Raw genomic sequence first — 23,482 nt, 5'->3', positions numbered from 1 at the left:
GGATAGATAGGTAAAAATAGATAATATATGTATATATGTAATATATGATGATATATATTGTTCCTGGGTCGGGAACCTGCATCACCCTTTCGGGGTTCTAATTCGCAATAATGACCACCTCTCTCTACATTATTCCTTACATATTACAATCTAAAATTAGATAGGATTTTATTTATATTGCACAATCCTACGCAGGACCTGTTGAGTTGTTAAATGCTAACAAAATAATGATTGAGCTTGACATTTATAAACAATCTCCACTCAAGGTCTATTAATCACTTGTTCTGGAGCTTTAAACGGTTTTCATTAGTAGATGAGCTTTATAAGTACTGTAAGTGGACCTTGAGTAGAAATAGTTGTTTTTTTCAGCTGCTGTTTCCAGTGACAAGAATGAATTGTAAAGCTAAATTTTAAGACAAAAGGGATGATAAATCCTAAAACAGTGTGTTTTTTAGAAGATGGAGAGAGATTCCCAGTATGATGGTTCAGCTTTGAAATAAGATTGTGGAACAGAAGTGAGCCCAACAGGGAGACAGGTCTTCATCTCTTGATATAAACATTTTACTTACATGTGATAGGGAACTCATGAATGTTTTTACAAGGCTTAGCTGTGATAATTTGTTAATGCAAAGACTTAAATAACCAGAATTAAGTACACACAAATTTACACTAAGCAAGTAGTAAAGTCTACCCTAATGGCACAGTTTCCCTCAAGGTACTTCTAAATGGTGTTCATAGTTTTTGCCACTGTGCTGTCAGTTCATCATATTTGTTGCTTTCAGAATTTAAACATTCCCTTGTCTCTCATCTCTATGTGCGCCGACAGTTTTGTTGTTATTACTTATATTTCGTCATGGGGGCAGTAGAAACTACGCACTATAGCTTTAAGAGGAACAATTTTCTGATTGGCATGTAAATATGCATAGATGTTACAGAAGTGTTTGCAGATATTAGGCAACACAAACAATATAGCTACTGATCCTAAGATAACCAGATACAGCACAAATTATCATGCATGCCTGTATTTAGTATGTAGTCAGGGGCACAAGCACCATAATGATATTCTAGGCTTAACATTTCATGGCCACTTGTCAAAGATTTGCCACATGGAAACTGCCACACCAACCCACACATAGCCTACAGACACACTGGCCTCAATACAATTGTGAACCTTTTGACCTCTGGCAGGACAGTTCTAGCACAGCTTCATCTCTGGCTGACTTTTGTCCTGGAGCAGCAACACCCCAGCCAGTGTAAACTCCAAACCACCACTGATGTTGGTGGACGGTGAACACATTCCCACTGTGTACTGCTGTTTTTACAGTCAGCCAGTGGACTTGCTCAAAGACTCATTTGGCTGTTTGACCACATCACAACAGTTGAAGGTGACAGTTTTTACTTCCAGAGCCATTCCAACCAGCTTAAGCATGTCCATGTTTTCCTCAATATTTATTCAAATGGATTTTTTCCTCATCCAAAAAACTTTTTTTTTTTTTTTATATTTATATAAGTCTGACTGGAAATGAAAATGAAAAAAGGATTGTTTAAAGTGTTTGCCAAAATTGTGCATTTAAAGAACAATCATTTGCTAGCTTGGAAATCAAATGCTTTATGTAGTTTATACCATAAATAAATACTGCATATCTCTAGTTAAATAACAGAGCAGCTGCCATTTTTTGAGCTAAATTCTTCAGCACTGTTTTTATAGTGACTGAACAGTCACACAGCAAAATTTACGCTATACACTCTCCTTATTGCTGGCCTATGCCACTGTGTGACCACATGGGCTACTATGGAACCTCAAAATGTTCAATATTAAAACCAAAAAATACATTATGAAATAAATCAAGTTGTGTATTAAAAATAAAGAAATTATTAAAACTAATGCTTTAATAATGTAATGTCTGTTATTTCATCATTCCTTTTCATAACTACATTTATTGGATTTAACTTTTTATTTAATTGCACATTTATTTAAAAAGTGCCCTTTTTTTAAGACTTTTTCATTGAAGCATTTTTCCTGATAACACATTTCATGTCTTGCGTTTTATTTCAGTATGTCACATTTCCTCCTGCATCTTAAGTCAGCAAGTTAAACAACTGCTACCAAATTTAGCCTACCAAGGGCACAGTTTGATTAAATGTAGTACCGTGGATGATTAAAATATGCATTTATTTTAATGCTGCCGTCAAATAGAGCTCGTGTGCTCAGTTACAACATGGCAAGTCGTGTAGCCTACACGATATGCTTAGTGTTCAAGTGGTTAAGTCGTGAGACATTTCACTCAATGGCTCAACATATTAATATTGAGCAGTTAGCTATTTCTGTAAACATGTCTGCACATCAAAGTGCTGCTCTTCAGTATTCTGTTGACTATTTGGAGTCTCTGAGGCTGCAACATGTAGACGGCCAACTTCTTTCATCTGTACGTAATTGCCTGGCTTGTGTTTAAAATTTTACAAACGGGAGACCCTAAATCTAATCTAAACCCGTCTTTTAAGACTAGACTTTCTGTGGACTGTTGTCTACAGTCTATCAGTGCAGAATAACAGCAGGGGTGGATGACGGCCGTCATTTCATAATTTTATCTTTGGACACTAGTATAGCAAGGCAGCAAGGAGAGAAAAGCACAAAATGTTAACATTTTATTTACAAATTTTTTTTTTTGTCATACAGAAAGTAAAAATGTAGCTACAACTTTGATTTGTGCAACAGGCAGCCACACTAAAAATCATGGCTCGCTGGTTGCACAGCTGCTATAGCAATAATTTTATTGGGAAAAATAAGGAACAGAAGAAAAAAATAAGACAAAAAAAAAGAGAAATAATAAACCCAACAACAAAAAATAATTCATCCAACAAAATATTAAAAGCACAGACCCAAAACTAGATACCAGTCCCAAAGTCCTCACACGGGAATACATAAAGAGGGGTCGACAGTGAAATTGTGGAATGCTGAGTGCTGGGCTGCCTGAGAACCTGGGGGCCGTGGGGTGGGTGAGGTGGAGGGTGTTGGGTGGCTCTCAGTTCCATGGTGGGGAGAAAAAAAAGGGGTCGGCAGCTCCACTCGGCCCACCCATCCGGTACAGTCTTGTCCCATAAAAAGAGCTCAGAGCTGGGGGGTTGACGTGGATTACAAAGGCGGTGCGAGTTGTAGGAGGGCGGACGTTCGGGTTTGTGGGGGAGTAAGGGTAACTCGGAAAGCTCTCGTTTTCCGTTTTGCTCTTAATCGTCGTCGTCGTCGTCGTCATCGTCGTCCTCATCCTCTGGGTCTCGCTTTCTCTTCTCTCCTTTGCTAGCTTCTGCTTCTGGGGGCAAAGAGGAAGTATGTGTCACACTGGCTGCCAAGATGACAAAACTTCAATTTTAGCAAAACAGTGAATATAAATCTAATATTTCATCAGGAGGCACTACAACAACAGCAAGACTCAGTCTAACCATTTAATCATGCAGGCTGAGTCACAGCACACTGGATTCATGTTTGTTTTTAACAATCTACATGTTAATACAGGCTTTACGTGTTCCATATCTTATACATACGCAGGGTTCTTATTTACTGTAACTATAACAAACATCTTCAGTACTTCAGCATTGTCAAAGACATCCTCTCGTGGGATATTAGGGAGTGTGGGCAGTGTTTAAGAATGGTCACTATCGAGTTTTGCCGTCTCTCTACATGATATAAAGTTACACGATTAGGAGCTGAAAATAAACAGATATGCATCTTCAGTATTGACCTTTTTCAGGATTTAACTGGCCCTTTCCTTTTTCACATGCTTATTTGATTTACATTATCATACCGTTTTTAAACAAGTGATCCAAGTATGTCTTATTTGAGTTATGAGTGGTCAGTAATGGGTAGTAATGGTGGGTTCGACCCCCACATAGATGTGCGTGAGCACCGCTGCTTCAGAGCAGAGCGGAGAAAGGACTGCAATTGTACTTCATGTCAGATCCACTGGTAAGCAAACACCTAATATCATACTGAATGTTTAAAACAAACATAACTATTGTTAGCAATGCGGTGACAACGCGCATTGAAATCAGGCTCATGCACGGGGAGGGGTAGAGAATGCGCAGCGTGGCAGATGACAGATCTTTTTTGCTCCTTTGTCAGAGCCCAATGCGTTATTTATTGCTGTTGGGGTGTAAATATCATTTTAAACAATATATGCAAAAGTGTATATTGGAAAAAGTTACCAACCTTGCCTTTAAGAGTACACACAAATAGGAAAAAATTGATAATTGTTGAATTCATACAAAGATTAGAGACTCAAATCTTTTAAAGATATTTTTTGGCCTTTATTTGATAGGACAGCTTAGACATGAAAGGGGAGAGAGAGGGGGGATGACATGCAGCAAAGGGAACCTGGGGCCGCTGCGGTGAGGACTGGGCCTCTGTATATGGACACACGCTCTACCAGGTGAGCTACCCAGGCGCCAGGGACTCAAATTTTAAGGAGTAAACTTAACAGTAAATGTACTTCCGGCTTACTTTTAAGTTAGTAGATTGTGTGTATTATATGCCTCAATGGATTCTGGTCCCAGTCTGCAGTGTTCATTGCCACTACATTTCTGTGCCTTTTTAATGAAGAAAAATCAAGTGATTCTGTCTAACCCAATCTGAAATATCACTGACGTTTCCTAGTACTTCATGCTCCTGAATTACAAGTTAGTATAAGCAATACCCCACCTCTCAAGACATAAACATAAACAAATTCTTGTGGAGAGTTTAGAGTTGCGATATGAAGAAAGGTTGCAGGAGTGTTGTGTTGTACTTGTAGTTTACTGTGTTGAAGTCTTTGAGGTGCTTTCGGAATGCATTTTTTGATATGTGAAGGGCACGGTGTTCAAAACTACGGAAACGGTACATACCCTCTTCATCATCATCGTCGTCATCATCTTCTTCATCTACTTCCCCATCCTGACCCAAGTCTTCCTCCTTGGTAAACAAAAATTTACAAATTAAAAAGGAAACAATGCATCCAAGCGCCTTGCAACAAGATTTTCTGCCAAATAATATTAGCTATCTGTATATTACCTCATCTTCTCCGCTGACGTCATCATCGTCCTCTTCTCCTTCTACCTCCTCTTCGTCTTCCTCGTCCTCCTCCTCCTCGTCAAAGTCCTCCTCCTCTCCATCCTCATCTTCCTCCTCCTCTCCTTCTGCAATACAAAAGAAACAGTCAGTCAATCACAGACAGTGAAAAGTGGAATCATGCTGCAACTAATCCACTATATTTTCAAAGTTAGAGACCCAGTTAATAATGAAAATCAAAACCAGAGAGGCACCCATGTTGAGGTTGAACTGTATTCTAATATTTAGCAGTAATATTCATCTCATATATCTTTCCAGCTATTAAAAAAGGACTTAAAAAAAGAGAGTTTGTGTTATTGTGTGACTTTGGTGTTTTAAAAGGGGTTAGTTCGAATTCACTTATTTCACACAAACAAACAGAAGAACAGCAACTCCGAGGTCTACGAGGTAAAATTACTGTTTTTGTCAAAGGGAGTTTGGTAGCTTTAAAGAGAGCATAGATGGATTTAAAGGCTTCAGTTCCCCCGCGGAAAGGGATGTCTGACGGAAAGGTAAAGTAATGAAAATCTTCTAAATATAGCGTATACTTAAACCAATATTGATGTTTTTTTTAGGAAGGCCTTTTTTTCCTTCTTTTTTTTTTTTTTAAGGTGGCTAAAATACCCGTACATTGCTGAGCTTTCGTGTCGGTACTCCTGCCTGTTTCTCCAAACTTGGGGCGTGCCAGCCGCCATCTACTTTAGGTAATCCACCGACTATGGATAAGTACCTCATACAACCCCACTTCAAAATATCCCAACTATCTCTTTAAGGATATCCTTACAGCAGGAAGACCAGAGCCAGAGCTGAGATATTGGAAGAACTTCTTACCTTCATCTTCATCGTCATCTACGCCATCTCCGTCCACCTCTCCGTCAGAATCAGAGGCCTCCCTATCCTCCATGTCATAACCATCCAGGTAGGTAAGCTGGGGCAGCAGCTTGAACACACTCTCTCTGTAGTCATTCAGGTTTGTCACTTCACAGTTGAACAGGTCCAAACTCTTCAGGTTATCCAGCTTTTTCTGTTGATCAAATTTATATTGAAACAGTTGCAGAACAAGATTTTGTAGAAATATTCAAAATGCTTTGTCTAATTATAATGAATTTGGCATCAACATGAGATAAGAAAACAAAGTACAACGTCTGCAACAACCTAAGACAGTATACACATTCTGTAGGCATGCAGATGGATATGTGTGGTGTTGCTTCTAAATGGAAATACATACCAATGGTTCCAATGTGCTGATGTCTTTCAATTTGTTGCCACTCAGGTTTAGATGTGTGAGGTTGGGTAGTTTCTCTGCTAAAACGTCAAGGCCGCCACTAATTCTGTTGTCACTCAACTCCAGCTGAAAGATGGTAGAAGGAAATATTATTCCAGCTGACACTTTAACACAATTCAGCTTTTAGATGGAGGCAAGAAGGTGAAACATTAATATTTACCTTTTTAAGTTTTCCTAGTTTGGGCAAGTTGGAGACTGACATTAAGCCAACATTTATCAAGCTAAGGAATTCCAGGTTGACAAACTCAGCTGTGAGGCCTTCGATTTTTCCTTCAACAGATCGACAATTGTCAAGGACAAGTTCTCGTACCTGAAATATAGAAAAGTATAATATATATCACAAAAAATATCCAGTCCTATGCATTTAGTTAAACTATAAATATACCTACTACTGATCCATAACTACAATTTATTCAAAAACAAATTTGTAAATAATATCTAAAATATTTTACAAACTCCTTTCTAAAACAAAATAATGTAACTTTTGTAAACAAAACGACATAACCACAACGTGTTTAATAGGGGATGTTGTTGTTGTTATGCAAAATGGCCCTTTACTTTGTGTAACGTTATTAAAATGTATTTTGTAGTTGCTGTAAAATATCAGAAAAACAAGTCTAGAGGCGGAGTTAGTTTGAGTCAGTTAAAGGTGGTTGCGTAATTCAATATTGAACAAAAACGTTGCAAAAAAAAAAAGTTGTTGTCAAACGTCAAAGATCACGATTTGTCAAGTAAAACACCGAAACGGATACTGTATCTTAATCTAAATACATTTTCGTGTTTATTTTATCCGGGCACGACTGATAATATATTGATTTCATTGAAACGAGGAAGAGCAAAGCAGTAGCTACCCATGGCCTGCTGATGCAGTCACTAATGACAAATGCAATGATTTTTAGTGCGCTAGCTTGCTACAGGCTATCCATTGCCCCTTTTAAACGCTGCCGTGCAGTAGAGGAGCAGCTACAGAGGTCTGTCTGCCCGCCATTAGCCAACAGCAACGGAAAGGATTGCGAATACACCCTTAGTAAAGACTCTCTTTTTCGTTAAACCAGCTTTCATTTGGGAAGTGGAGTATTCTTTGTCGTCGAGCAAACGACCGGTGTTGCCAGTTTGTTACAGGGTACAACATCGTTTTTCAGGTCGAAGTGGCGAAGGAGATATATTGAGAACGGAAATTTAGTAAAAACAAAGATGGAGACAGTTCCTTTCTCCCAGAGCTTCAAAGACGACAGAATGACAACATGGCGATTCCTGAGATACAGTAACGTTATGCAGTTCTCTGAACAATTCAATGGCAAAAAAAGTGCTGTTTAGAAAGAGTTATTATCGTTAGTTACACATTAACGTGATCTGAGTCCTTTTTCAATGTTAAATTAGTTTTATTTCATGCATGAGTCGAGAGGAAACGCCGACCGTCGAGTTTTTGTCTGCCCACGCATCAAGCGCGGTGCACCGGATCTCCGTGTCATTCAAGCAGGCTGGCTCGGTTAATGAAGCCGCTGGCGAACTAATCGATCCGTTTTAGCTAGTTACAAACAACAAGTTTAGCTCTAATGACAAGTAACGTTACTAGACGATTAATCGTTGTCTTGACGTTTTTAAATTTTACAACTGGATGTATTTTGTTGTCTTTGACTAGTGTAGCGAAGGGGGTAATGTGGCGGGAACAAAAACACCAAGTTAGGTGGCTGCTGCTGCCTGAATGACTCCGAATCATCGGATCACCAGACTTCATTAAATAAGTGCAATATTTAGATGAGTAGATGCCAGAATATGAAATGGTAACGTAACTGCTATGCGAGCGTGTAAGTATTTTGGGGGAATAAATTGCTGCACACTCCCTTTAAAAAAAACTTACAAATCGCAACAGTTTAAACGTGGCTTTAAACAATTCACGGTAACAGGAATAGTTGGGTATTTGCTACAGTTTGTGTAAACATCAACTGGCTAGGATTATAGTAACAGTGGCTTAACGTTAAGTGCTCAAGGTATGGATGACTCGTGAATCAAGTGACTGTTTTTTGTTGTCGCTGCTGAATCTGCCCATTTGATATTAACGTACTCTAACGTTAGACATTTCAAGATGTAACTCGTGATCGGCGATGGCCCGTTTACATGTAACAAAAACTACATTTTTAACACGAACGCTTTGAAGTTGTAAAGAGCATTTGTGATTTAAAAAAAGAGCCCCATTTTAGCAGTAATGCTAGCAGCAAACATGGCTTCCAAGGTCTGTATGAAATATACCGCTCTGTGAATGCCAAACGCGGCGCAGGAAGCTAATTTCCCAATATATCAGCGTAAAAATAAGTTTACTAATCGTGGTACAACGGGGGAGTCGAGCCGAATCGTGTGTGCACCGCTGACCAAGGAGGCTGCGAAACGGTTAAAGCCCTGCAATAATGCCAGCAAGCTTAGGAATCGCCGTTTCAAAGTAACGATTGAATACAGCTTTTCTCCTCTCGTTGCCCCTATACGCCCAATCCAGAACAGTATAAAGGATTAAGCTTGTTGTGCGAGTGTTTTCCGCCCTATTATACACGAGAAACATAATCTAAAGCCCATGTGGTCACCATTACGTTAGCCACACAGGTCACTCGCAAAGCAAAAAAGTAGCAAGCTGGCTAGCAAGGCTAGCCAGAAAACTAAGGGTTGGTTTTAAAAAGCACGACTCACATCAGACGGTGTCCTGTTTCTTAGCTCCAAGTGGATCCTCTTTTTCATGTCCATCTTGCCCTATGAAAGTAAAACTTTTCTCTCGTGGGTTTTGGTGGGATCTTCAGTCCAAAGGCAGAGATGCCCTAATGGAGGGAGAATATAGGACTGTATAATGAACTGAGCCAAACGCTAAGTTAGTCGGAGAGAGGAGAAACCATGGAGGGAAACGGGACTGAAACAAAATATATGCTCAACAGCGCCATCTGCGTCCAGAAACGCCCATCGCCTCTGTAAGGCATTGCAGTCACAAAACATGACGCTGCCCCGAAACAGTGTTGTGGTGCAATTTATTTATGCGAGGAAAGTGCTGTACTATGTTTAGTGAAGACAAGAGCCTTTTGTCTGTAAAGTCAGTTTTATTAAATGAAAGCATGCATAATACATGTCGATTTAAGCATAATAGCAATTAGACGTCGATAAAGTAGGTCATATGGTCAACGTTGTTTATCTGCCTAACTTAAAGTTTCATAGCTTGAAAGCCTGCCCGCGTTTGATATATTTGACATCATATTATTATTGTTTCATATTGAATGTGTAAATAAGGCGAACATCTAACAACATGAAGTCCTCCTATGATTACTACTTAAACCTGTTGTCTTCCTTTGTTTGGCAAAATGCATACTTGTAGCTTATAATTGAAGCCCAGTCAATGATACATTCGTATCTTTGTCACCATTTTGATCAATAAAGTGCACAATGGATAAATTGTGTTGTACGTTTGGTTCATAAATGATTCATTTATTCATTCATGATCAGATTCATTTAACCGTTTGGACACACTGCGAGAAAGGAGGGGTGTGTTTGGTTTGCAGTAAAGAGAGCATTGTATATACACATGGAGAGTAGGGCACCCCTTCCGACTCCAACCCCCCTTTTACTTCCTGAGACACCAGAGCCCTCAAGTAGAAGTCTACTGAGTAATAAAAAGGAAATTGGATTGGAAAAGGAATTGTGGATATTTAAAAATTGAAATATGAATCAACAATTTTATTCTGGGTTTTGGTAAAATGATGGATATATTTTTAAGGTTAGTAGTATAGTAAAGATTTAACATAGGATGTCAACTGTCCAGGGAACATTATTTAAATATTTTTTGGCCTTGTGCATGTTGTATGTAGGTTTTAAATCAGTTTTTGGTAGTTAAAAATGTACACCAGAAGATGGCACTGTAATATCTGCTTTGCCATTCTTCAAATATGAGTTTCATTGTGCAACAATATGGATGTGTGTGTAATGTAATGCTGGTAATAATCTGTAATTTAGAAAAGATGTGCATACTTGGAAGGAGTCCATTCTTGTGTCTGTGTGTTATTAGCTGAAGAGTTAACTGTGTGCAGCAGCCTGTGGTCTTTTGGTCAGCTGGAAGTCAATATTGATACTGGAGGTGCTGCTAAATGTTCAAGGTAGTTTAAATGTGTGTGTGTGTGTGTGTGTGTGTGTGTGTGTGTGTGTGTTTTTGTTAGAATTTTACAATGGGACAGTTAATTCTTCTCAGTCAGTGTATCCCAGAGAAGGAAGTTATACTAGTTGGCATTGTATGGCCTTGCAAGATTGAAATCTACCCTGGACAAAACAGGTGAAGGTGCAAATTTTCCAGTGCAAAAAAACCATAAGCCATTTTTTGCAGCCATAAGTTCATCCATAAAGAATGTACTACACAAAACAGACAGTTTGGATTGACATACAGTTATCTATACTTTTAGAAAGAGTATGTAAATTGCAAGATGCTCCTTGAATTTAACCAAGAGACCCTCAACATTTCCCCTACAGTGCTGGAGGCAGTTGGCAGTTGAGTGTTATTGACTCTGCTGGATAGCTTCTTTCTCTGAGTGGCTCAAACACACACACACACACACACACACACACACATATCAGGGCTCAATGTGCTGGGAGAAGATTGAGAACACACCCCAACTGAGCAGCTCTCCACCTGTGCGATAAGATGTATGCCCTTACTCCGGTTGAAGACATGCTTTCTTGCTTAGTCTCAGGCTGTCTGGTGCCTTTTTCAACACAGTAGTCAGATTCAGAACTTCCTTTAACTCTTGACCTGTTTTGTTCCCCCCAACAACATTAGGCAGTTTAGTCATTAAATAATTGTCTATATATCTGTATACATCTATAAATTATACTTTGGCCATTGCTAAGCAACAGTGAAAACTGAGTCCTTTCTATTTTCTAGTCTGTTTATTAGTATAATTAAGACATGTTAGTCTAATGAGCCAACTTCTGTGTATTTCCCCCTTTACCACATAGCCTACATATTTTATGCCTATACACACTGCCCTCAAACAACTTGCTCCAGTCTTGTCTCGCTCTCTCTCTCTCTCTCTCTCTCTCTCTCTCTCTCTCTCTCTCTCTCTCTCTCTCTCTCTCTCTCTCGCTCTCACTCTCACTCTCTCTCTGTGTCAGTGCTGTGCCAACTCCTCCAGCTTTACAAATATGATAAGACCAAAGCTGCAAGAACTCTTCCAGCACTATGGTAATGGTTAACCAGATAATTCATTTTTGGGTGGGACTAGAAAACAGTCAGAAGTTATTCTGTCTTCTTTTCTATGCTAGCCTGTCTTAAATTAGTTGAATTCGTTCATACAATAGCAGGACTCAGAATGGAGGAGACATTGCAACCAGAGAAGCAGGAGTCGGAATATAAAAATCAGAATGAGGACCAAGGTAACTTTTAAGATTTACTTATCTTCTTTTAAAATGAAGTACTTAAGTATTTCCACACTAGAAATTTGGGTGAAAAGTTCTTCATTTGCAGACTGTGTGGTGTCTTTTGGTCAACTCAGAAATAGCTAAGCTGCTGTTACTACAAATGAGAGACATGTTTAGTATTTCTGTATTTTAAACCATAGTGTGGAAATGTTTCAGTCAAAGACTTGCCAGTGTGTAGCTGGAAGAAGAAAAAAAAAAGTCTATAAACCACATCTTTAAATGCCACCAGTCATCCACATTTGCCGGTCATGCGTGAAAAATACTGCTCTGCATGTCTATGATTTCATACTGCCCTTTTTAGCATGGTTTCTCTGTTTTATAGGTGGGATCTGTCGCCGATTGCGAGACAGGGATCTTCTCAGGAAGAGAAGGGCTGAAGCAGAAGATAAGGAGACTAACCAGTGGGTTTTGGGGTAAATTTATAGAACGGCAAAGCCAATGTTAGTGCATTGACCTACATTTACAGCTATGTTCATGTGAGGTAACCATTATAGTTTTAGCAGTGCAGACCTAGAAATCTACAGTATATACCAGTGTAATGATACAGTAAATAATTGTCTTAATGCAATGGGGGGGAATTACAATTTTAGCATTGGTTAGAAATGTTTATATAAGGCTTTATTAACAAAACTTACTTTATAAAACACTGTACTTCACAATGCATAGTTACGTCATTATCAGCACTCCAGGTGCTTATCACTCCTCTGCTTTATATTGAATATGGAGCAAAAGGAAACCAAAGGTTGCTCATGTGTTACTATTGACGCCCCAGATCCAGGTCAAGGACTTTGTACTATTAGCTTAGCAAAAGTATCACAAAGAGCTGTATCAATGTCCACTGTTTTTGAGGTTGATTACAATTGTTGTATTTTCTCAGGGTGGAGAGGCAGAGGAAAAGACCCAGGACTGAGAGTGGCATAAAGAGGAGAGGGAGGCCCAAGAAGAGTGAGCCTACGCCCAAGATATCTGTCATTCAGGAGGAGCCAGCAGTGCCTCAGGAAGCTCCTTCAGTGGTGGCGGTGCCTGAACCTGCTGAGGTCATCTCAGATCAAACCCCAGGCTCTCTATCCCCCTTACTTGCTCCGAAATCACAACCATCATCTGTCCTTGCTGCCCCTGCACCTCTGCCAGCGCTTGGATCCATCCAAAGCCCTGTGTTTGCTCCTGATCTGACTTCTCCATCTCAAATTTATCCGACTCCAGTCCTTTTTTCACCCTCAGCTCCTGCTCCATCTCCCGCCAAAGCCCTAGATACGGCTCCAAGCGCTGTCCAAGATTCGGCTCCAGCTCCAGAAGCTGTCCCAGTCCCAGCCCTGACCCAAGCCCCTGTTCCAGCTGCAGCTCCTCCCCAAGTGGATACCTTCTTCACAGAGTCACAAGGCAGGGAAGCCCTGAACCTGATTGAGGACTTGGGCCCAGATGAGGAGGAAGACATCGCTCCATCTCAGGACGAAAGATCTGATGAAGGTAATAAAGAGGACATTTAGACTGCAAGGAGAATGAATGGTGTGGAAAATAAGACATTTTAAAGACATTGCCTGGTTAAAGGGTTTTCATTTGTCTTATTTTTTGTCTTAATATGAACTGTATCCTGTCCTGTTTTCTCTCTTTTTTTTTAAATTTAGATTTGATTGAGACACCGTCGATCACTGTACCTGAACAAAACAAAATGTTCTCAATTCCAACGATGTCCTTGATGCCTCCTCCACAAAAATATTTTCCAGGAAATTTATTCTAATTTTCTAAAACACATTTCTCAGATACTGCCACGGCTCAGAATACAACCATTTAGTTTGTATCCAAGTATTATTTTGGTTAGTGTGCAGCCTGTTGGTTGAAGAGAACCAACATATTGAGCATATGCATTGCTTATTTGACAACCGAATGAATTCAAACCAAACCTTTGTATTCTTATTTATTCTGGTTTGTGCTTCACTTCGAAACTCACAAATTCTATTTTGCATTTAGTAAACAGCAAATTCTGCCTGCTTTTATTTAATAGTAAATGGTATAAATCACTGGTAAGGATGTATTTGTAATTATGGGTTTATTTGAATTTTGTAAAAGTTGTTTTTCACCTAATAAAACACACTGCTTACCATCCTCTGACTGTGACCATTATTATCTTTGTTAGTATGTATGTGATAAATCTATGATTAATAATAAAATAAGACATCCTTCAAATGAATACATAGATTTTTATCCCTCTATTTTCAAAATGTGTGAAGACCATAGATTTATACTGGTGTTTTGTACAGGCTCTTTTGAGACTGCTCTCATTGCTTGACATGCTTTCATTTCATATTATTCTGTGTTTTTGAGTGTTTTGCTTTGTTTTTATGGTTGTTGGTTATGTTTTCTATTTGTATTTAATGTTCTTGTATTTTAATTTGTTGTATTGTATTACACGTTATTGTGAAGCACTTTGTGATTTTTATCTGTGAAAGGTGCTATACAAATAAACTTTACTTACTTACTTTTCTAACATCCCAAATTTGTATTTTTTTTAACTTAGATGGAGAAATTAACCTACGGGCAAATTTCACTCCAATAAAATACAAATACTAGTATAAGTATATTTTATTATTGCTTACAGTGAGAATAGAATATCTGTATTTCATCTGTGCCTTGTTTGTTCAGGCCTGTGTAAATGGATATTTCATCTGCCTGTTTGTAAACGTGTTATATTGCTGGTAGTACTTAACTCAACAAGCCAGTGACAGATACATGTGAGATTTGTAATTGTAGGGAAACTGTAGAACATGTGCTAATAGGTTGTAGGAAGTTTATTATATAAAGAGATTGAAGGACAGGGTGGTAGATATGGGAAGGGAGTGGCGCATCAAAAGACTGTTAGAGGTTACAGGTTAAAAGGGTTTTATTTAATTATTTAAATAAAACAGGTTTAATATCCAGAATATACTTTCTTATAGTTTTTTATTTCTGAGATGATTGTTTAAAGTCATGATATTACACACTCCGGTACAGTAGGTGGCGGCACCTTAAACGTTGGTTTGTAGCCCACCAATAAAACTAAAGAAGAAGAAAAGAAACTCTCACGTGTTGTTGCTTTTTTAACAGCTAGCTAGTTAAAAGCTAACTTTTTTTCCCAGAACTGCTTTTTTATCATTCTTTATATCAGTAAGATGAGTTCTCTGTGTGACTGCTGCGGCGAGCATATTAATAAACTGAATCAGCAGATTTCTGTGATGAGAAAAGAAGTCAAGAACCTGAGGTATGTTCACAACTTCGCATAACGTTAGCACGTTATTGAACAATTGGAGATATGAATGTACTTTTAACCGTTGTTAACAGTCAATTAACGTTTTGTGTGTTACCTTCTTTAGACATTATATTAACATACAACGCTATTTTTCCCCACACATTTTTCCTTTATAGACATTTCATTGTGTTTCTTTGCTGACTTCACTTTCATAACATGTTATTTGTATTTCTTTTGACATGATATTTAACTTACTGGTGTCTGATTCTTCTTTAACAGGCAGATGTTGGACAGTGCAGTTAGAGCTCATCGCAAACATATGATATCCATTCAGTCTGCTGTGGCAAAGACTGGACTCTGTGAACCTGACAAAGACCAGACACCAGCACCGCCAAAGGCTTCATTAGAGCAAGGTAGTTACCATTAGCACAACTGTAAAGTCACCCACAAAAGATCGATCGATCGATCGATCTCCAAGTAGCTTAAAGGCATCACGCACAACATACACATACATCACAAACAGGATGATTAAAATAACAAATCCACATGAATAGCATGGACAATAAAAGAAGCGATACTAAATAAAAAAATCCACATGAATGTACTAGGGATGTATAAGCATGAGACGCTTGCAGTGACAGGGCAGGGATGGACCCTGTGATTCAGTATGCATAGTAAGGTGCTCTATGAGAGTGTGTGTCATGGTGGTAGTGCAAATAAGTCCAATAGTGCAAGGATAAAGTCTAGAGACCAGCATTAAATATGGACAATATAAGAGAATGATATTGGCATAGTAATATAAAAACTATAGCAGTGCAAGGATAAAGTTTAAAAAAAAAAGACAGCATTAAATAAGAGCATTATAAGGGAATAGAGTAGACCGCAGGATAGACACAAATCAACAGTCAATGTTAGCGGTTTGAAGTAATAGGGTTACAGCCATTGTTAAAGTATTAGTCAGACCTCAGTCCAGGCTGGGGGAAAGAGGGAGGGAGGGGTTGTGCATATGGGCTAATATAGCCAGTAAACAGTGGGCCAGTGGACAGTCAGTACATAACTGTTGTTATAGGAGGTAGTGGAAGTGGTGGAGAGGGAGGAGAGGCAGACAGATTACGCAGAGAAGTCTCTCTCTTCTCTTTCCTTTAGTGAAGCATTGTACGAGTTGTATGGCCCTGGGGACATATTACTTTCTCAGTCTGTCAGTTGTGCATGGCAGTGTGCGTAGTCTTGAGCTGATCATGCTCTTCTGCTTTGTGATAGTGCTGTGGAGTGGATGACTATTGTCATTGTCCAAATATTTTTTTCCCCACCAGAACGTCCTCATATCATATTTTTACCACTGCATCACATCCTATAAGATATATAGTAATTATATTATTATATTGTCTTATATATCATATAAGACAATATAATAACTTTATTTATCCCAAATGAATTTCTTTGTGCTAAATGGGCTGAGTATAAATAGTCAAATAAATGTGCTTTGGTATTATTTATTAATCTCTCAGATATTGATTGATTGATTGATTGATTAGTAATTTACTCACAAGAAAAGTTAATAAATCAAAGCTGGCGACATCTTTAAATTGCTTCATTTGTTTGACCAACTTTCCAAATCCAAAGGTATTAAATTTACAGTGATATAAATCAGATGTCAATCCAATATTCAAGTTAATTAGTCTTGCAGCACTAAAATGAATATGTATCTATGTGTGTGTATATATGTGTGTGTGTGTGTGTGTGTGTGTATATATATATATATATATATATATATATGACTGTATTATCCCAATGGAAATTGAAAAAGTGCAGCAGCTGCAGTACAAAGTAGGAAAGAGTGCAAGTGTAAAATATCAATAATAGTCAATATAAAAAAAAATCCAAAATTCTAAATACACACATTGCCAAAAATATAATGAAGGTTGACAGTAGGCTTGAGTTGTACGTTGTTGCTGGACGGCAAACTCCTTATTTTGTTTTAATTTTTAAATTAAGTTTGTGAAGAAAAATATAAAAGACTGGGCAAATACTGAAAAAAGACACAATGTAACTCCTATTCATGTAACTGTAATAATGTAGCAGTTATGGTTTTGTATTTGTCTGACCAAAACACCAACAAAAAATAGAAGATTGACAGTAAGGTTGATTCTTGCTGAGGTGCATATTAATATGTATGAGAAGAAGATATGTAGTTCAATAAAAATAGATTTAAAAAAAACCCACGTAGAATAAAGGGAGGAGCAAAGTAAAAAATAATGTAATGCTTACTGTGTTAAATGACAAGCAGAGAAAAAAAAAAACGTTTAGAAAGGTGTAAAAATCTGTGTTACACATTTTATAAAATGTTATGAACTGAAACAATGTTGTTATCTGTGTAACACTGACAGGAAACATCCAGACAGTCCCCATTGGTTACATCAGTTCCTGTTTCTCTGTGAAGAATGGGACTCCCAGACAGCCCACCATTTGTGGCCCCTCACGGGCTGAACTGCGCATCTGGCAGAGTGTCTTCAATAACCCTGAGCACGCTCTGGTGGGCCTGGAGCAATACTCCCATGTCTGGTAGGTCTCATACAGTTGGCGTATTGCATATGTATGCTGTACATCTTTCCCAGTCCAGTCCATGGTTTGGGGTTGCTATTACCCAAAACATTAGCATAAAAGTGTTGTTGCTGGTTTCTAAGCAATGTTTTTCATTCCACTGACAATTACTCAAAAGGGACAATGTTGTGATTTTGTGATATTGAAGCACTGTAGGTTCAAATTGCTGAATGTGGGTTTTTGAGGTGTGCCTACAAACTTTTTTTCATTTCAACCTTCAGCAGTTATAAATACAGTTGATGTCCAGAGTATACACCAACACTTTTCATTTTATAATTTGATTGCTCTGAAGCATATATTTAAAGTTGTTATAATGCGTTTCATTGAGACATTTTAAGTCTATTGCTGACCTTTCCTTGCTTGAATGAGTTGTCCTTTTACCTGTCTAATAAGACCGCATTAAGCCATGTTGGACTGGTAGTAAAAGCTGTATGAATAACATAAACCGCCTCTGCACAAATAAAGACTTGGGTGTGTAATCACTGTTAATTTCATGCCATCTGTGTGATTTCCTCCCCCCATTTGGTCTCCCTTCAGGATCATCTTTCTCTTTCACAAAAATGGGCACTTGAGCTACAGAGCCAAAGTGAAACCTCCCAGACTCAACGGTCAGAGAGTTGGTGTGTACTCGACACGCAGTCCCCACCGACCAAATGCCTTGGGCCTAACTCTAGCTAAACTTGATAAAATTGTAGGTGAGTGTCATAAACAAAAATGTGTCTTCAATTGCTAATTGTGTGTTTGTGTCTTTGTTCAGATTCCGCAGAATGGAAACTTATGACCATTCTAAAATGTATAGACTATTCTTTTACTGCTTGCAGTTACATGAAATATACTAGAAGTCTAAATGTTCAGCTGTTAAATTGAATTTCAGCTACAGAAACAAGTAGCTTGATAGAAATGAATGCATTCCCTCCTTTATTTTCTAGGTGATACAATACATCTGTCAGACGTTGACATGATTGCTGGCACCCCAGTACTGGACATCAAACCCTTCATCCCAGAGTACGACTCCCCCCACACAAGGGTGGGCTCAGAGTCTCATGATTCAAACACAGACCAACCACAGGTGACTACTGTGGCACTAAATGAGACAACAGATATATTAAACCTTCATAAAGACTCTGATGCCCAGTCAGACCTAAAAAGTGAAAGAACTGATGATGATGATGATGATGATAATGATGGTGACTTAGAAAGTCCCCTCTCAAGAGACAAATCTGAACGTGATATTCCAGTCACAGATTCACCTCAGTCAGTCAGTGCTCAGTTTTCCCTCCCCAAAGACCTACACGATGTGTTGGATGAGGTCAAGGCCTATGTGTCCCAAAGAGACCTTTGCCAGCTGAGTTGTGAAAGTGAAGATCAAGTTTCAGACTCTTCCAAAACCAAGCCACCAGAGTCAATGGTGAACCACCCTTGCTATGGAGAGGAGGCCTACAGTACCATTGCTGGCTGGATCAGAGAGCCTCCTGTTGGCAGTCTGGAGGTGCGCTTTACCCCTCAAGCTGAGAGGGAGTTGGCAGACTTCCTTCCCACACACCTATCAGGTACGCCAAACTTACCGTAAGCATTATAGTATGATATTTTTGAAGCCTATTGTCACAAAGGGTGCTGTTGTGTTTCTGTCCACGGGAGGGCGTTGTTGTGTAAGAGATGGATATAAAACAGCCATTCAGAATCAGAATCTGCTAAAACATACAGGGAATTTTGACTCTTTAAAGCTATAGTGCGTAGTTTCTGTCTCCCTCATGAAGAATTCTAAGTAATGACAACAAAACTGTCGGGGCGTCCACGTGATACAAGCCTTATGTGAGCGCTTGCTAGTAGTCAAGGAGGACAGGAGAATTAAAAAAACATGGACTCTTCAGAAGAGGTAATTATCTTCACTCGAGTTTCTGTGCTGGAAAGTTTCCGGACGACACAATCTTCGAACATAGCCATACTAAGAAATACAGACGGAGTTGTGTGGAGCTGATAGTCTTAATTAGCTTTGTAGCAACTCATTTAGCAATGGCTTGAATGTAACGGACGTTCTTTAATATCAAAAAGTCACGCACTAAAGCTTTAAGTTGCTGTATGTATATAAAGCCACTACGTCTCAGCAATGTGCAATATCCAGAAGTGCAATATCTAATCTGTCTACTGTTTTAGTTACAGCAAATGAATATTTTCTTATATAACATATTTATATGTATTTTGTCTTTGTTTTTTTTACCTATATTTGAATTTTAATGTGTGTATGCACTGTCAAGATTGATATCTAATTTCCTTGTTCTTCATTGTGCAATGACAATAAAGGAATTCTATTATATGCTTTCAATGTACTTACACACAGAACAATTTACAGTAAGATAGAAATAAACAAAGCTTAACAAAAGCATGAAATAAAATTGAACTAGTATGAACATACAAGTAGGTGAAAAAATGGGTGTTAAATGCGTGGTCAGGTACTGTATATGCATGTACAGTATGCGTTCTACATACAGTACAGCTTGCAGGATTAATATTTGACAATGATGGCTGAATGATGATTCGTAGCATAACAGGAGTGCACTTGTATGTCATACAGGACCCTCTGAAGGTGACAGACCAAGGTTCAAGTTTCTTCGCAGTTCAGAGGAGGCTGCTACTGCCATCAGAGGGGTGCTGTCAGCAGACCCACGGTCTGTCTACAGGAGGACACGCTGCAGAGACAGACTATTCTTCTTCACCCTGGACACGGCTGACATCACCTGCTGGTTTGGACAAGGCTTTGCTGAGGTACTACAGGTCCGACCTGTTGAGCAACACATTGCCTCAATGTGAGAAATCCTTTCAGTGAAAGCTTCGTTATCATTATCATATTTGTTGAGAAACAAAAACGGAGCCTGTCAAATGTTCAAGGGGACGGCGAGGTACATCAATTTCGTATAAATAGATGAAATAAAAGATTTTTGAAACAGAAATGCTTTTTTGTGCCTGTTTTTTTGTTTATGACAGGAAGCTACAAGTATGCATAAATGATAGATGATGTATATTTATTTTATTTCTATCTCTTGGTCCAGTACAAATGATCTAGAAATTGGAGTTATTGCACAAATGTAATACATTTTCAAGTTCTTCTCATGAAGTATTAAAGGTTTGCCCACTTCGCACATACATCTTCATGATTAGGAACATGGTTTACACGTTTATCTTTGGTCAAGACTTGTTCTGTACAGGTTTAAAAGTTTCTTTTATGTACCATTTTCATGTATTTTTCCTAATTTGGATGAAGTGACTGACCCTTTAACCAACTGAATGATTATGAAAGAGTGGACTTATTTGTTTGTTCTTTATTATTTATTACTGGTATAACTCTATAGTGGTTTGAATCAGAAAGAGGAAGGGAGTGAGAGGTGGTGGCGAAAGGACAAAGGAAACATGATTAAGATAGTTAGATGCATGGATTAACATCTTAAAATAACTTTTAAGGCAATGAATCTACATAGCTCTGAGGTTCAGCTGAAGTAGCCTAGCTTTACTGTTTTTAAAAAAAACAACAAAAAAAAACATTTATTTTATTTAGGGTAACCATGACAAAAATATTGTAACCCATGTTTTGAGAAAACATATTTGGTTCACTGGAAGTCTAAGACTGCAAGACCTTGTCTTTGCAGGTGTGTGTCCAACAAAATGTATGTTAGCCTATGGCTCTATTATCACCAACACACTGACCAACTTTAAACAGGTAGAGGAGCAACTACGCTATACCAATAAGTGGCATTTGAATACCCCAATATGGCACAACGCACACTTAATGTCTGGGAACAAACCCTTTGCTTGTAACCAGTGGAGTGACAGAGGTCTTTATACTTTAGACCAGCTATTCAATGAGAAAGGTATGTTGAGTTTTGAGGACCTGAGAACTAGCTTTAAGGTCCCCAGGACATCATCCTTCTTTTATCTTCGCTTAAGGTCAGCCCTAAAATGCTATGGAGTGCCATGGGGAAACAGTCTTGAGGCGCACCCAATCATTAAATGGTTTGTTGATTTTCCTGTGAGAGGATTAGTGTCCAGGATTTATGCTAAACTGATGCAAGTATCTATAGGATAACTCCCAATAGTAAATAAATGGGAGCGAGAGCTGAGCCCTGAGGGGAACGCAATTAATTGACAGTTTGGGACAACATTTTCCATTGTTCCAAGAACCCAAATCACCAGTATATCCATTTCAACATATGCCATAGGACATATTGGACTCCCCAGAAGAGATATGTCTCTAAAGTCATTCCCACTCCCTATTGCACGTTCTGTCAACCTGAACAAACTGGAACTTTCCTGCATATGGTCTGGGAGTGTGGACAGGTGCATGTGTTCTGGAATAAAACAACATCAATACTATCTGATGTGATAGGATATCTAATTCCTACTGACCCGATTGTTTTGTTACTTAATGACGACTCTAAATTACACCTGCTTGGGAACAGAGGAAAATTTGGCTAGCCGGTTCAACTGCAACTAAGAAAATGATAGCTCAACGCTGGCTTCCCCCCTCACTCGCTTTGTATAAAACAGTGGTTGCCGTATTTTCTAGACATAGTTATGCTTGAGCTCTCTACAGCAAGGATTAACAAAGCCAAATCATCGACTATCAACCTATGGAAAACCTAATGACCTCAGCGCCTCAAGAACTAGAGGAGAGTGATTAGGCAAGGTGTGATTTGTTTGTTTGTTTCTTTTGTTTTCCTCGAGACCGCAGAGGGTGGGAGAGGGTTTGTGCTCCTGTTCAATTTGTGTTTCTTTGTTCTGTATGTTTAAAGTTAAAAAAAGCAATACAAAATTGATCTTAAAAAAAAAAAAACATATTTGGTGTAAACACAAATATTTCTTGTATGTAACTGAGAGGTAAGGGTTTTGAATGTGAAACTGGAGACATATGAAATAATAAAAATAAATTATGCAACCTAACCTAAATGACCATGGCCCAGTTTTTCAAAATTGTTTATGTGGCTCAAATTGATCCAGATTTGGAAAACTCATGTTTTGCTATCCAGGACCACCTGATCCTTCTTACTTTTATGCCAGTTTTTTAAAAGAACATTGGATTGGATCACTGTGATCCAAATACCAAATTTCAGGATTACCAAATCCTGTTTACCAGATCCTTAAATGGAACCAACAGTGTAGCCTAAATACCAACAGGTAGGCAAAATACCGGTGGCCACAAATAGCCATTGTTTGTTTACATTTTAAGAAACAGAAACACTGTAAAAAAAAAAAACATTTTACATTCCTTATTTTGTTATGTTAAATAACAAAACAAAAACAATACTACCAATAGTCAAAAATCATTAGATGTGACATGCTTCATATGCTTCAAATATGAAGAAATGTATACAGTATATCATCAGTCGACATTGATTTTGTGATCATTCGCTTAAAAAAAAACCTCTTATTTTATTTGGTTTGAAAAATCACAAATGAATCCACCCTTCTGATGGGATCAGGATAATCCTGTTTTTTTTGGATCAAATAGATCCCGTGTTCAAAGTTTTGAAAAACCAAAAGGGCAGGTTTGATCCACATCAAATGTAAAATCGGATTACATGATCTGATCTTAGTTCGGAATCCCTCTTTTACTTTTGAAAAATGTTCATTTCATTTCCAAGATTTGATCCAATCTGTGATCCGAAATCCCACTGGATTACTTTTGAAAAACTGGACCCAGGTGACGCAAAAGAGTGAAGGAAGTTAGTCACTACTTGCCTTCTAAAAGGCAAGTAGTGACATTAACTTCCTATTGGCGGCAGCAGTGTGTGGGAGTACGCGGTACGTCCGCTCAGTGCGTGACACAACAACCGAAGAAGATAAATGGTCCAATAGCAGAGCTGAC

At 38.5% G+C, this 23,482-nt stretch overlaps 3 protein-coding genes across 5 annotated transcripts; 2 read left to right on the top strand and 1 right to left on the bottom strand.

Moving 5' to 3' along the window:
• Positions 1-3,127: 3,127 nt before the first annotated feature.
• anp32b (acidic (leucine-rich) nuclear phosphoprotein 32 family, member B) lies at positions 3,128-9,266 on the bottom strand. Of its 2 annotated transcripts, none has more exons than XM_078262065.1 (7): positions 9,042-9,266; positions 6,523-6,672; positions 6,306-6,428; positions 5,909-6,101; positions 5,042-5,166; positions 4,876-4,942; positions 3,128-3,305 (listed from the first exon to the last, which is right to left on the bottom strand). In XM_078262065.1, the coding sequence occupies exons 1-7, from the start codon at positions 9,093-9,095 to the stop codon at positions 3,226-3,228; spliced, it is 792 nt and encodes a 263-aa protein (XP_078118191.1). In that variant the 5' UTR covers positions 9,096-9,266; the 3' UTR covers positions 3,128-3,225. The 2 variants fall into 2 exon arrangements, with proteins under 2 accessions (XP_078118191.1, XP_078118184.1); XM_078262058.1 differs by having other exon boundaries at positions 3,128-3,308; positions 9,042-9,265.
• Positions 9,267-11,571: 2,305 nt separating this feature from the next.
• hemgn (hemogen) lies at positions 11,572-14,282 on the top strand. 2 transcript variants are annotated; one of them, XM_078262045.1, is made up of 4 exons: positions 11,572-11,756; positions 12,124-12,202; positions 12,679-13,268; positions 13,427-14,282. In XM_078262045.1, exons 1-4 carry the CDS (start codon positions 11,639-11,641, stop codon positions 13,537-13,539), a joined length of 900 nt encoding a protein of 299 aa, XP_078118171.1. In that variant the 5' UTR covers positions 11,572-11,638; the 3' UTR covers positions 13,540-14,282. The 2 variants fall into 2 exon arrangements, with proteins under 2 accessions (XP_078118171.1, XP_078118162.1); XM_078262036.1 differs by having other exon boundaries at positions 12,124-12,214.
• A 545-nt stretch (positions 14,283-14,827) lies between these two features.
• On the top strand, positions 14,828-22,557 carry trmo (tRNA methyltransferase O). The gene is made up of 6 exons (XM_078262026.1): positions 14,828-15,036; positions 15,304-15,437; positions 17,412-17,586; positions 18,163-18,320; positions 18,555-19,175; positions 20,198-22,557. Exons 1-6 carry the CDS (start codon positions 14,948-14,950, stop codon positions 20,431-20,433), a joined length of 1,413 nt encoding a protein of 470 aa, XP_078118152.1. The 5' UTR covers positions 14,828-14,947; the 3' UTR covers positions 20,434-22,557.
• The last annotated feature ends 925 nt before the right edge of the window (positions 22,558-23,482 follow it).

The sequence above is a fragment of the Sander vitreus genome, chromosome 2 (genome assembly GCF_031162955.1).
Source record: "Sander vitreus isolate 19-12246 chromosome 2, sanVit1, whole genome shotgun sequence".
Lineage (NCBI taxonomy): Eukaryota > Metazoa > Chordata > Actinopteri > Perciformes > Percidae > Sander > Sander vitreus.
This window is presented reverse-complemented; position numbering and strand designations above follow the sequence as displayed.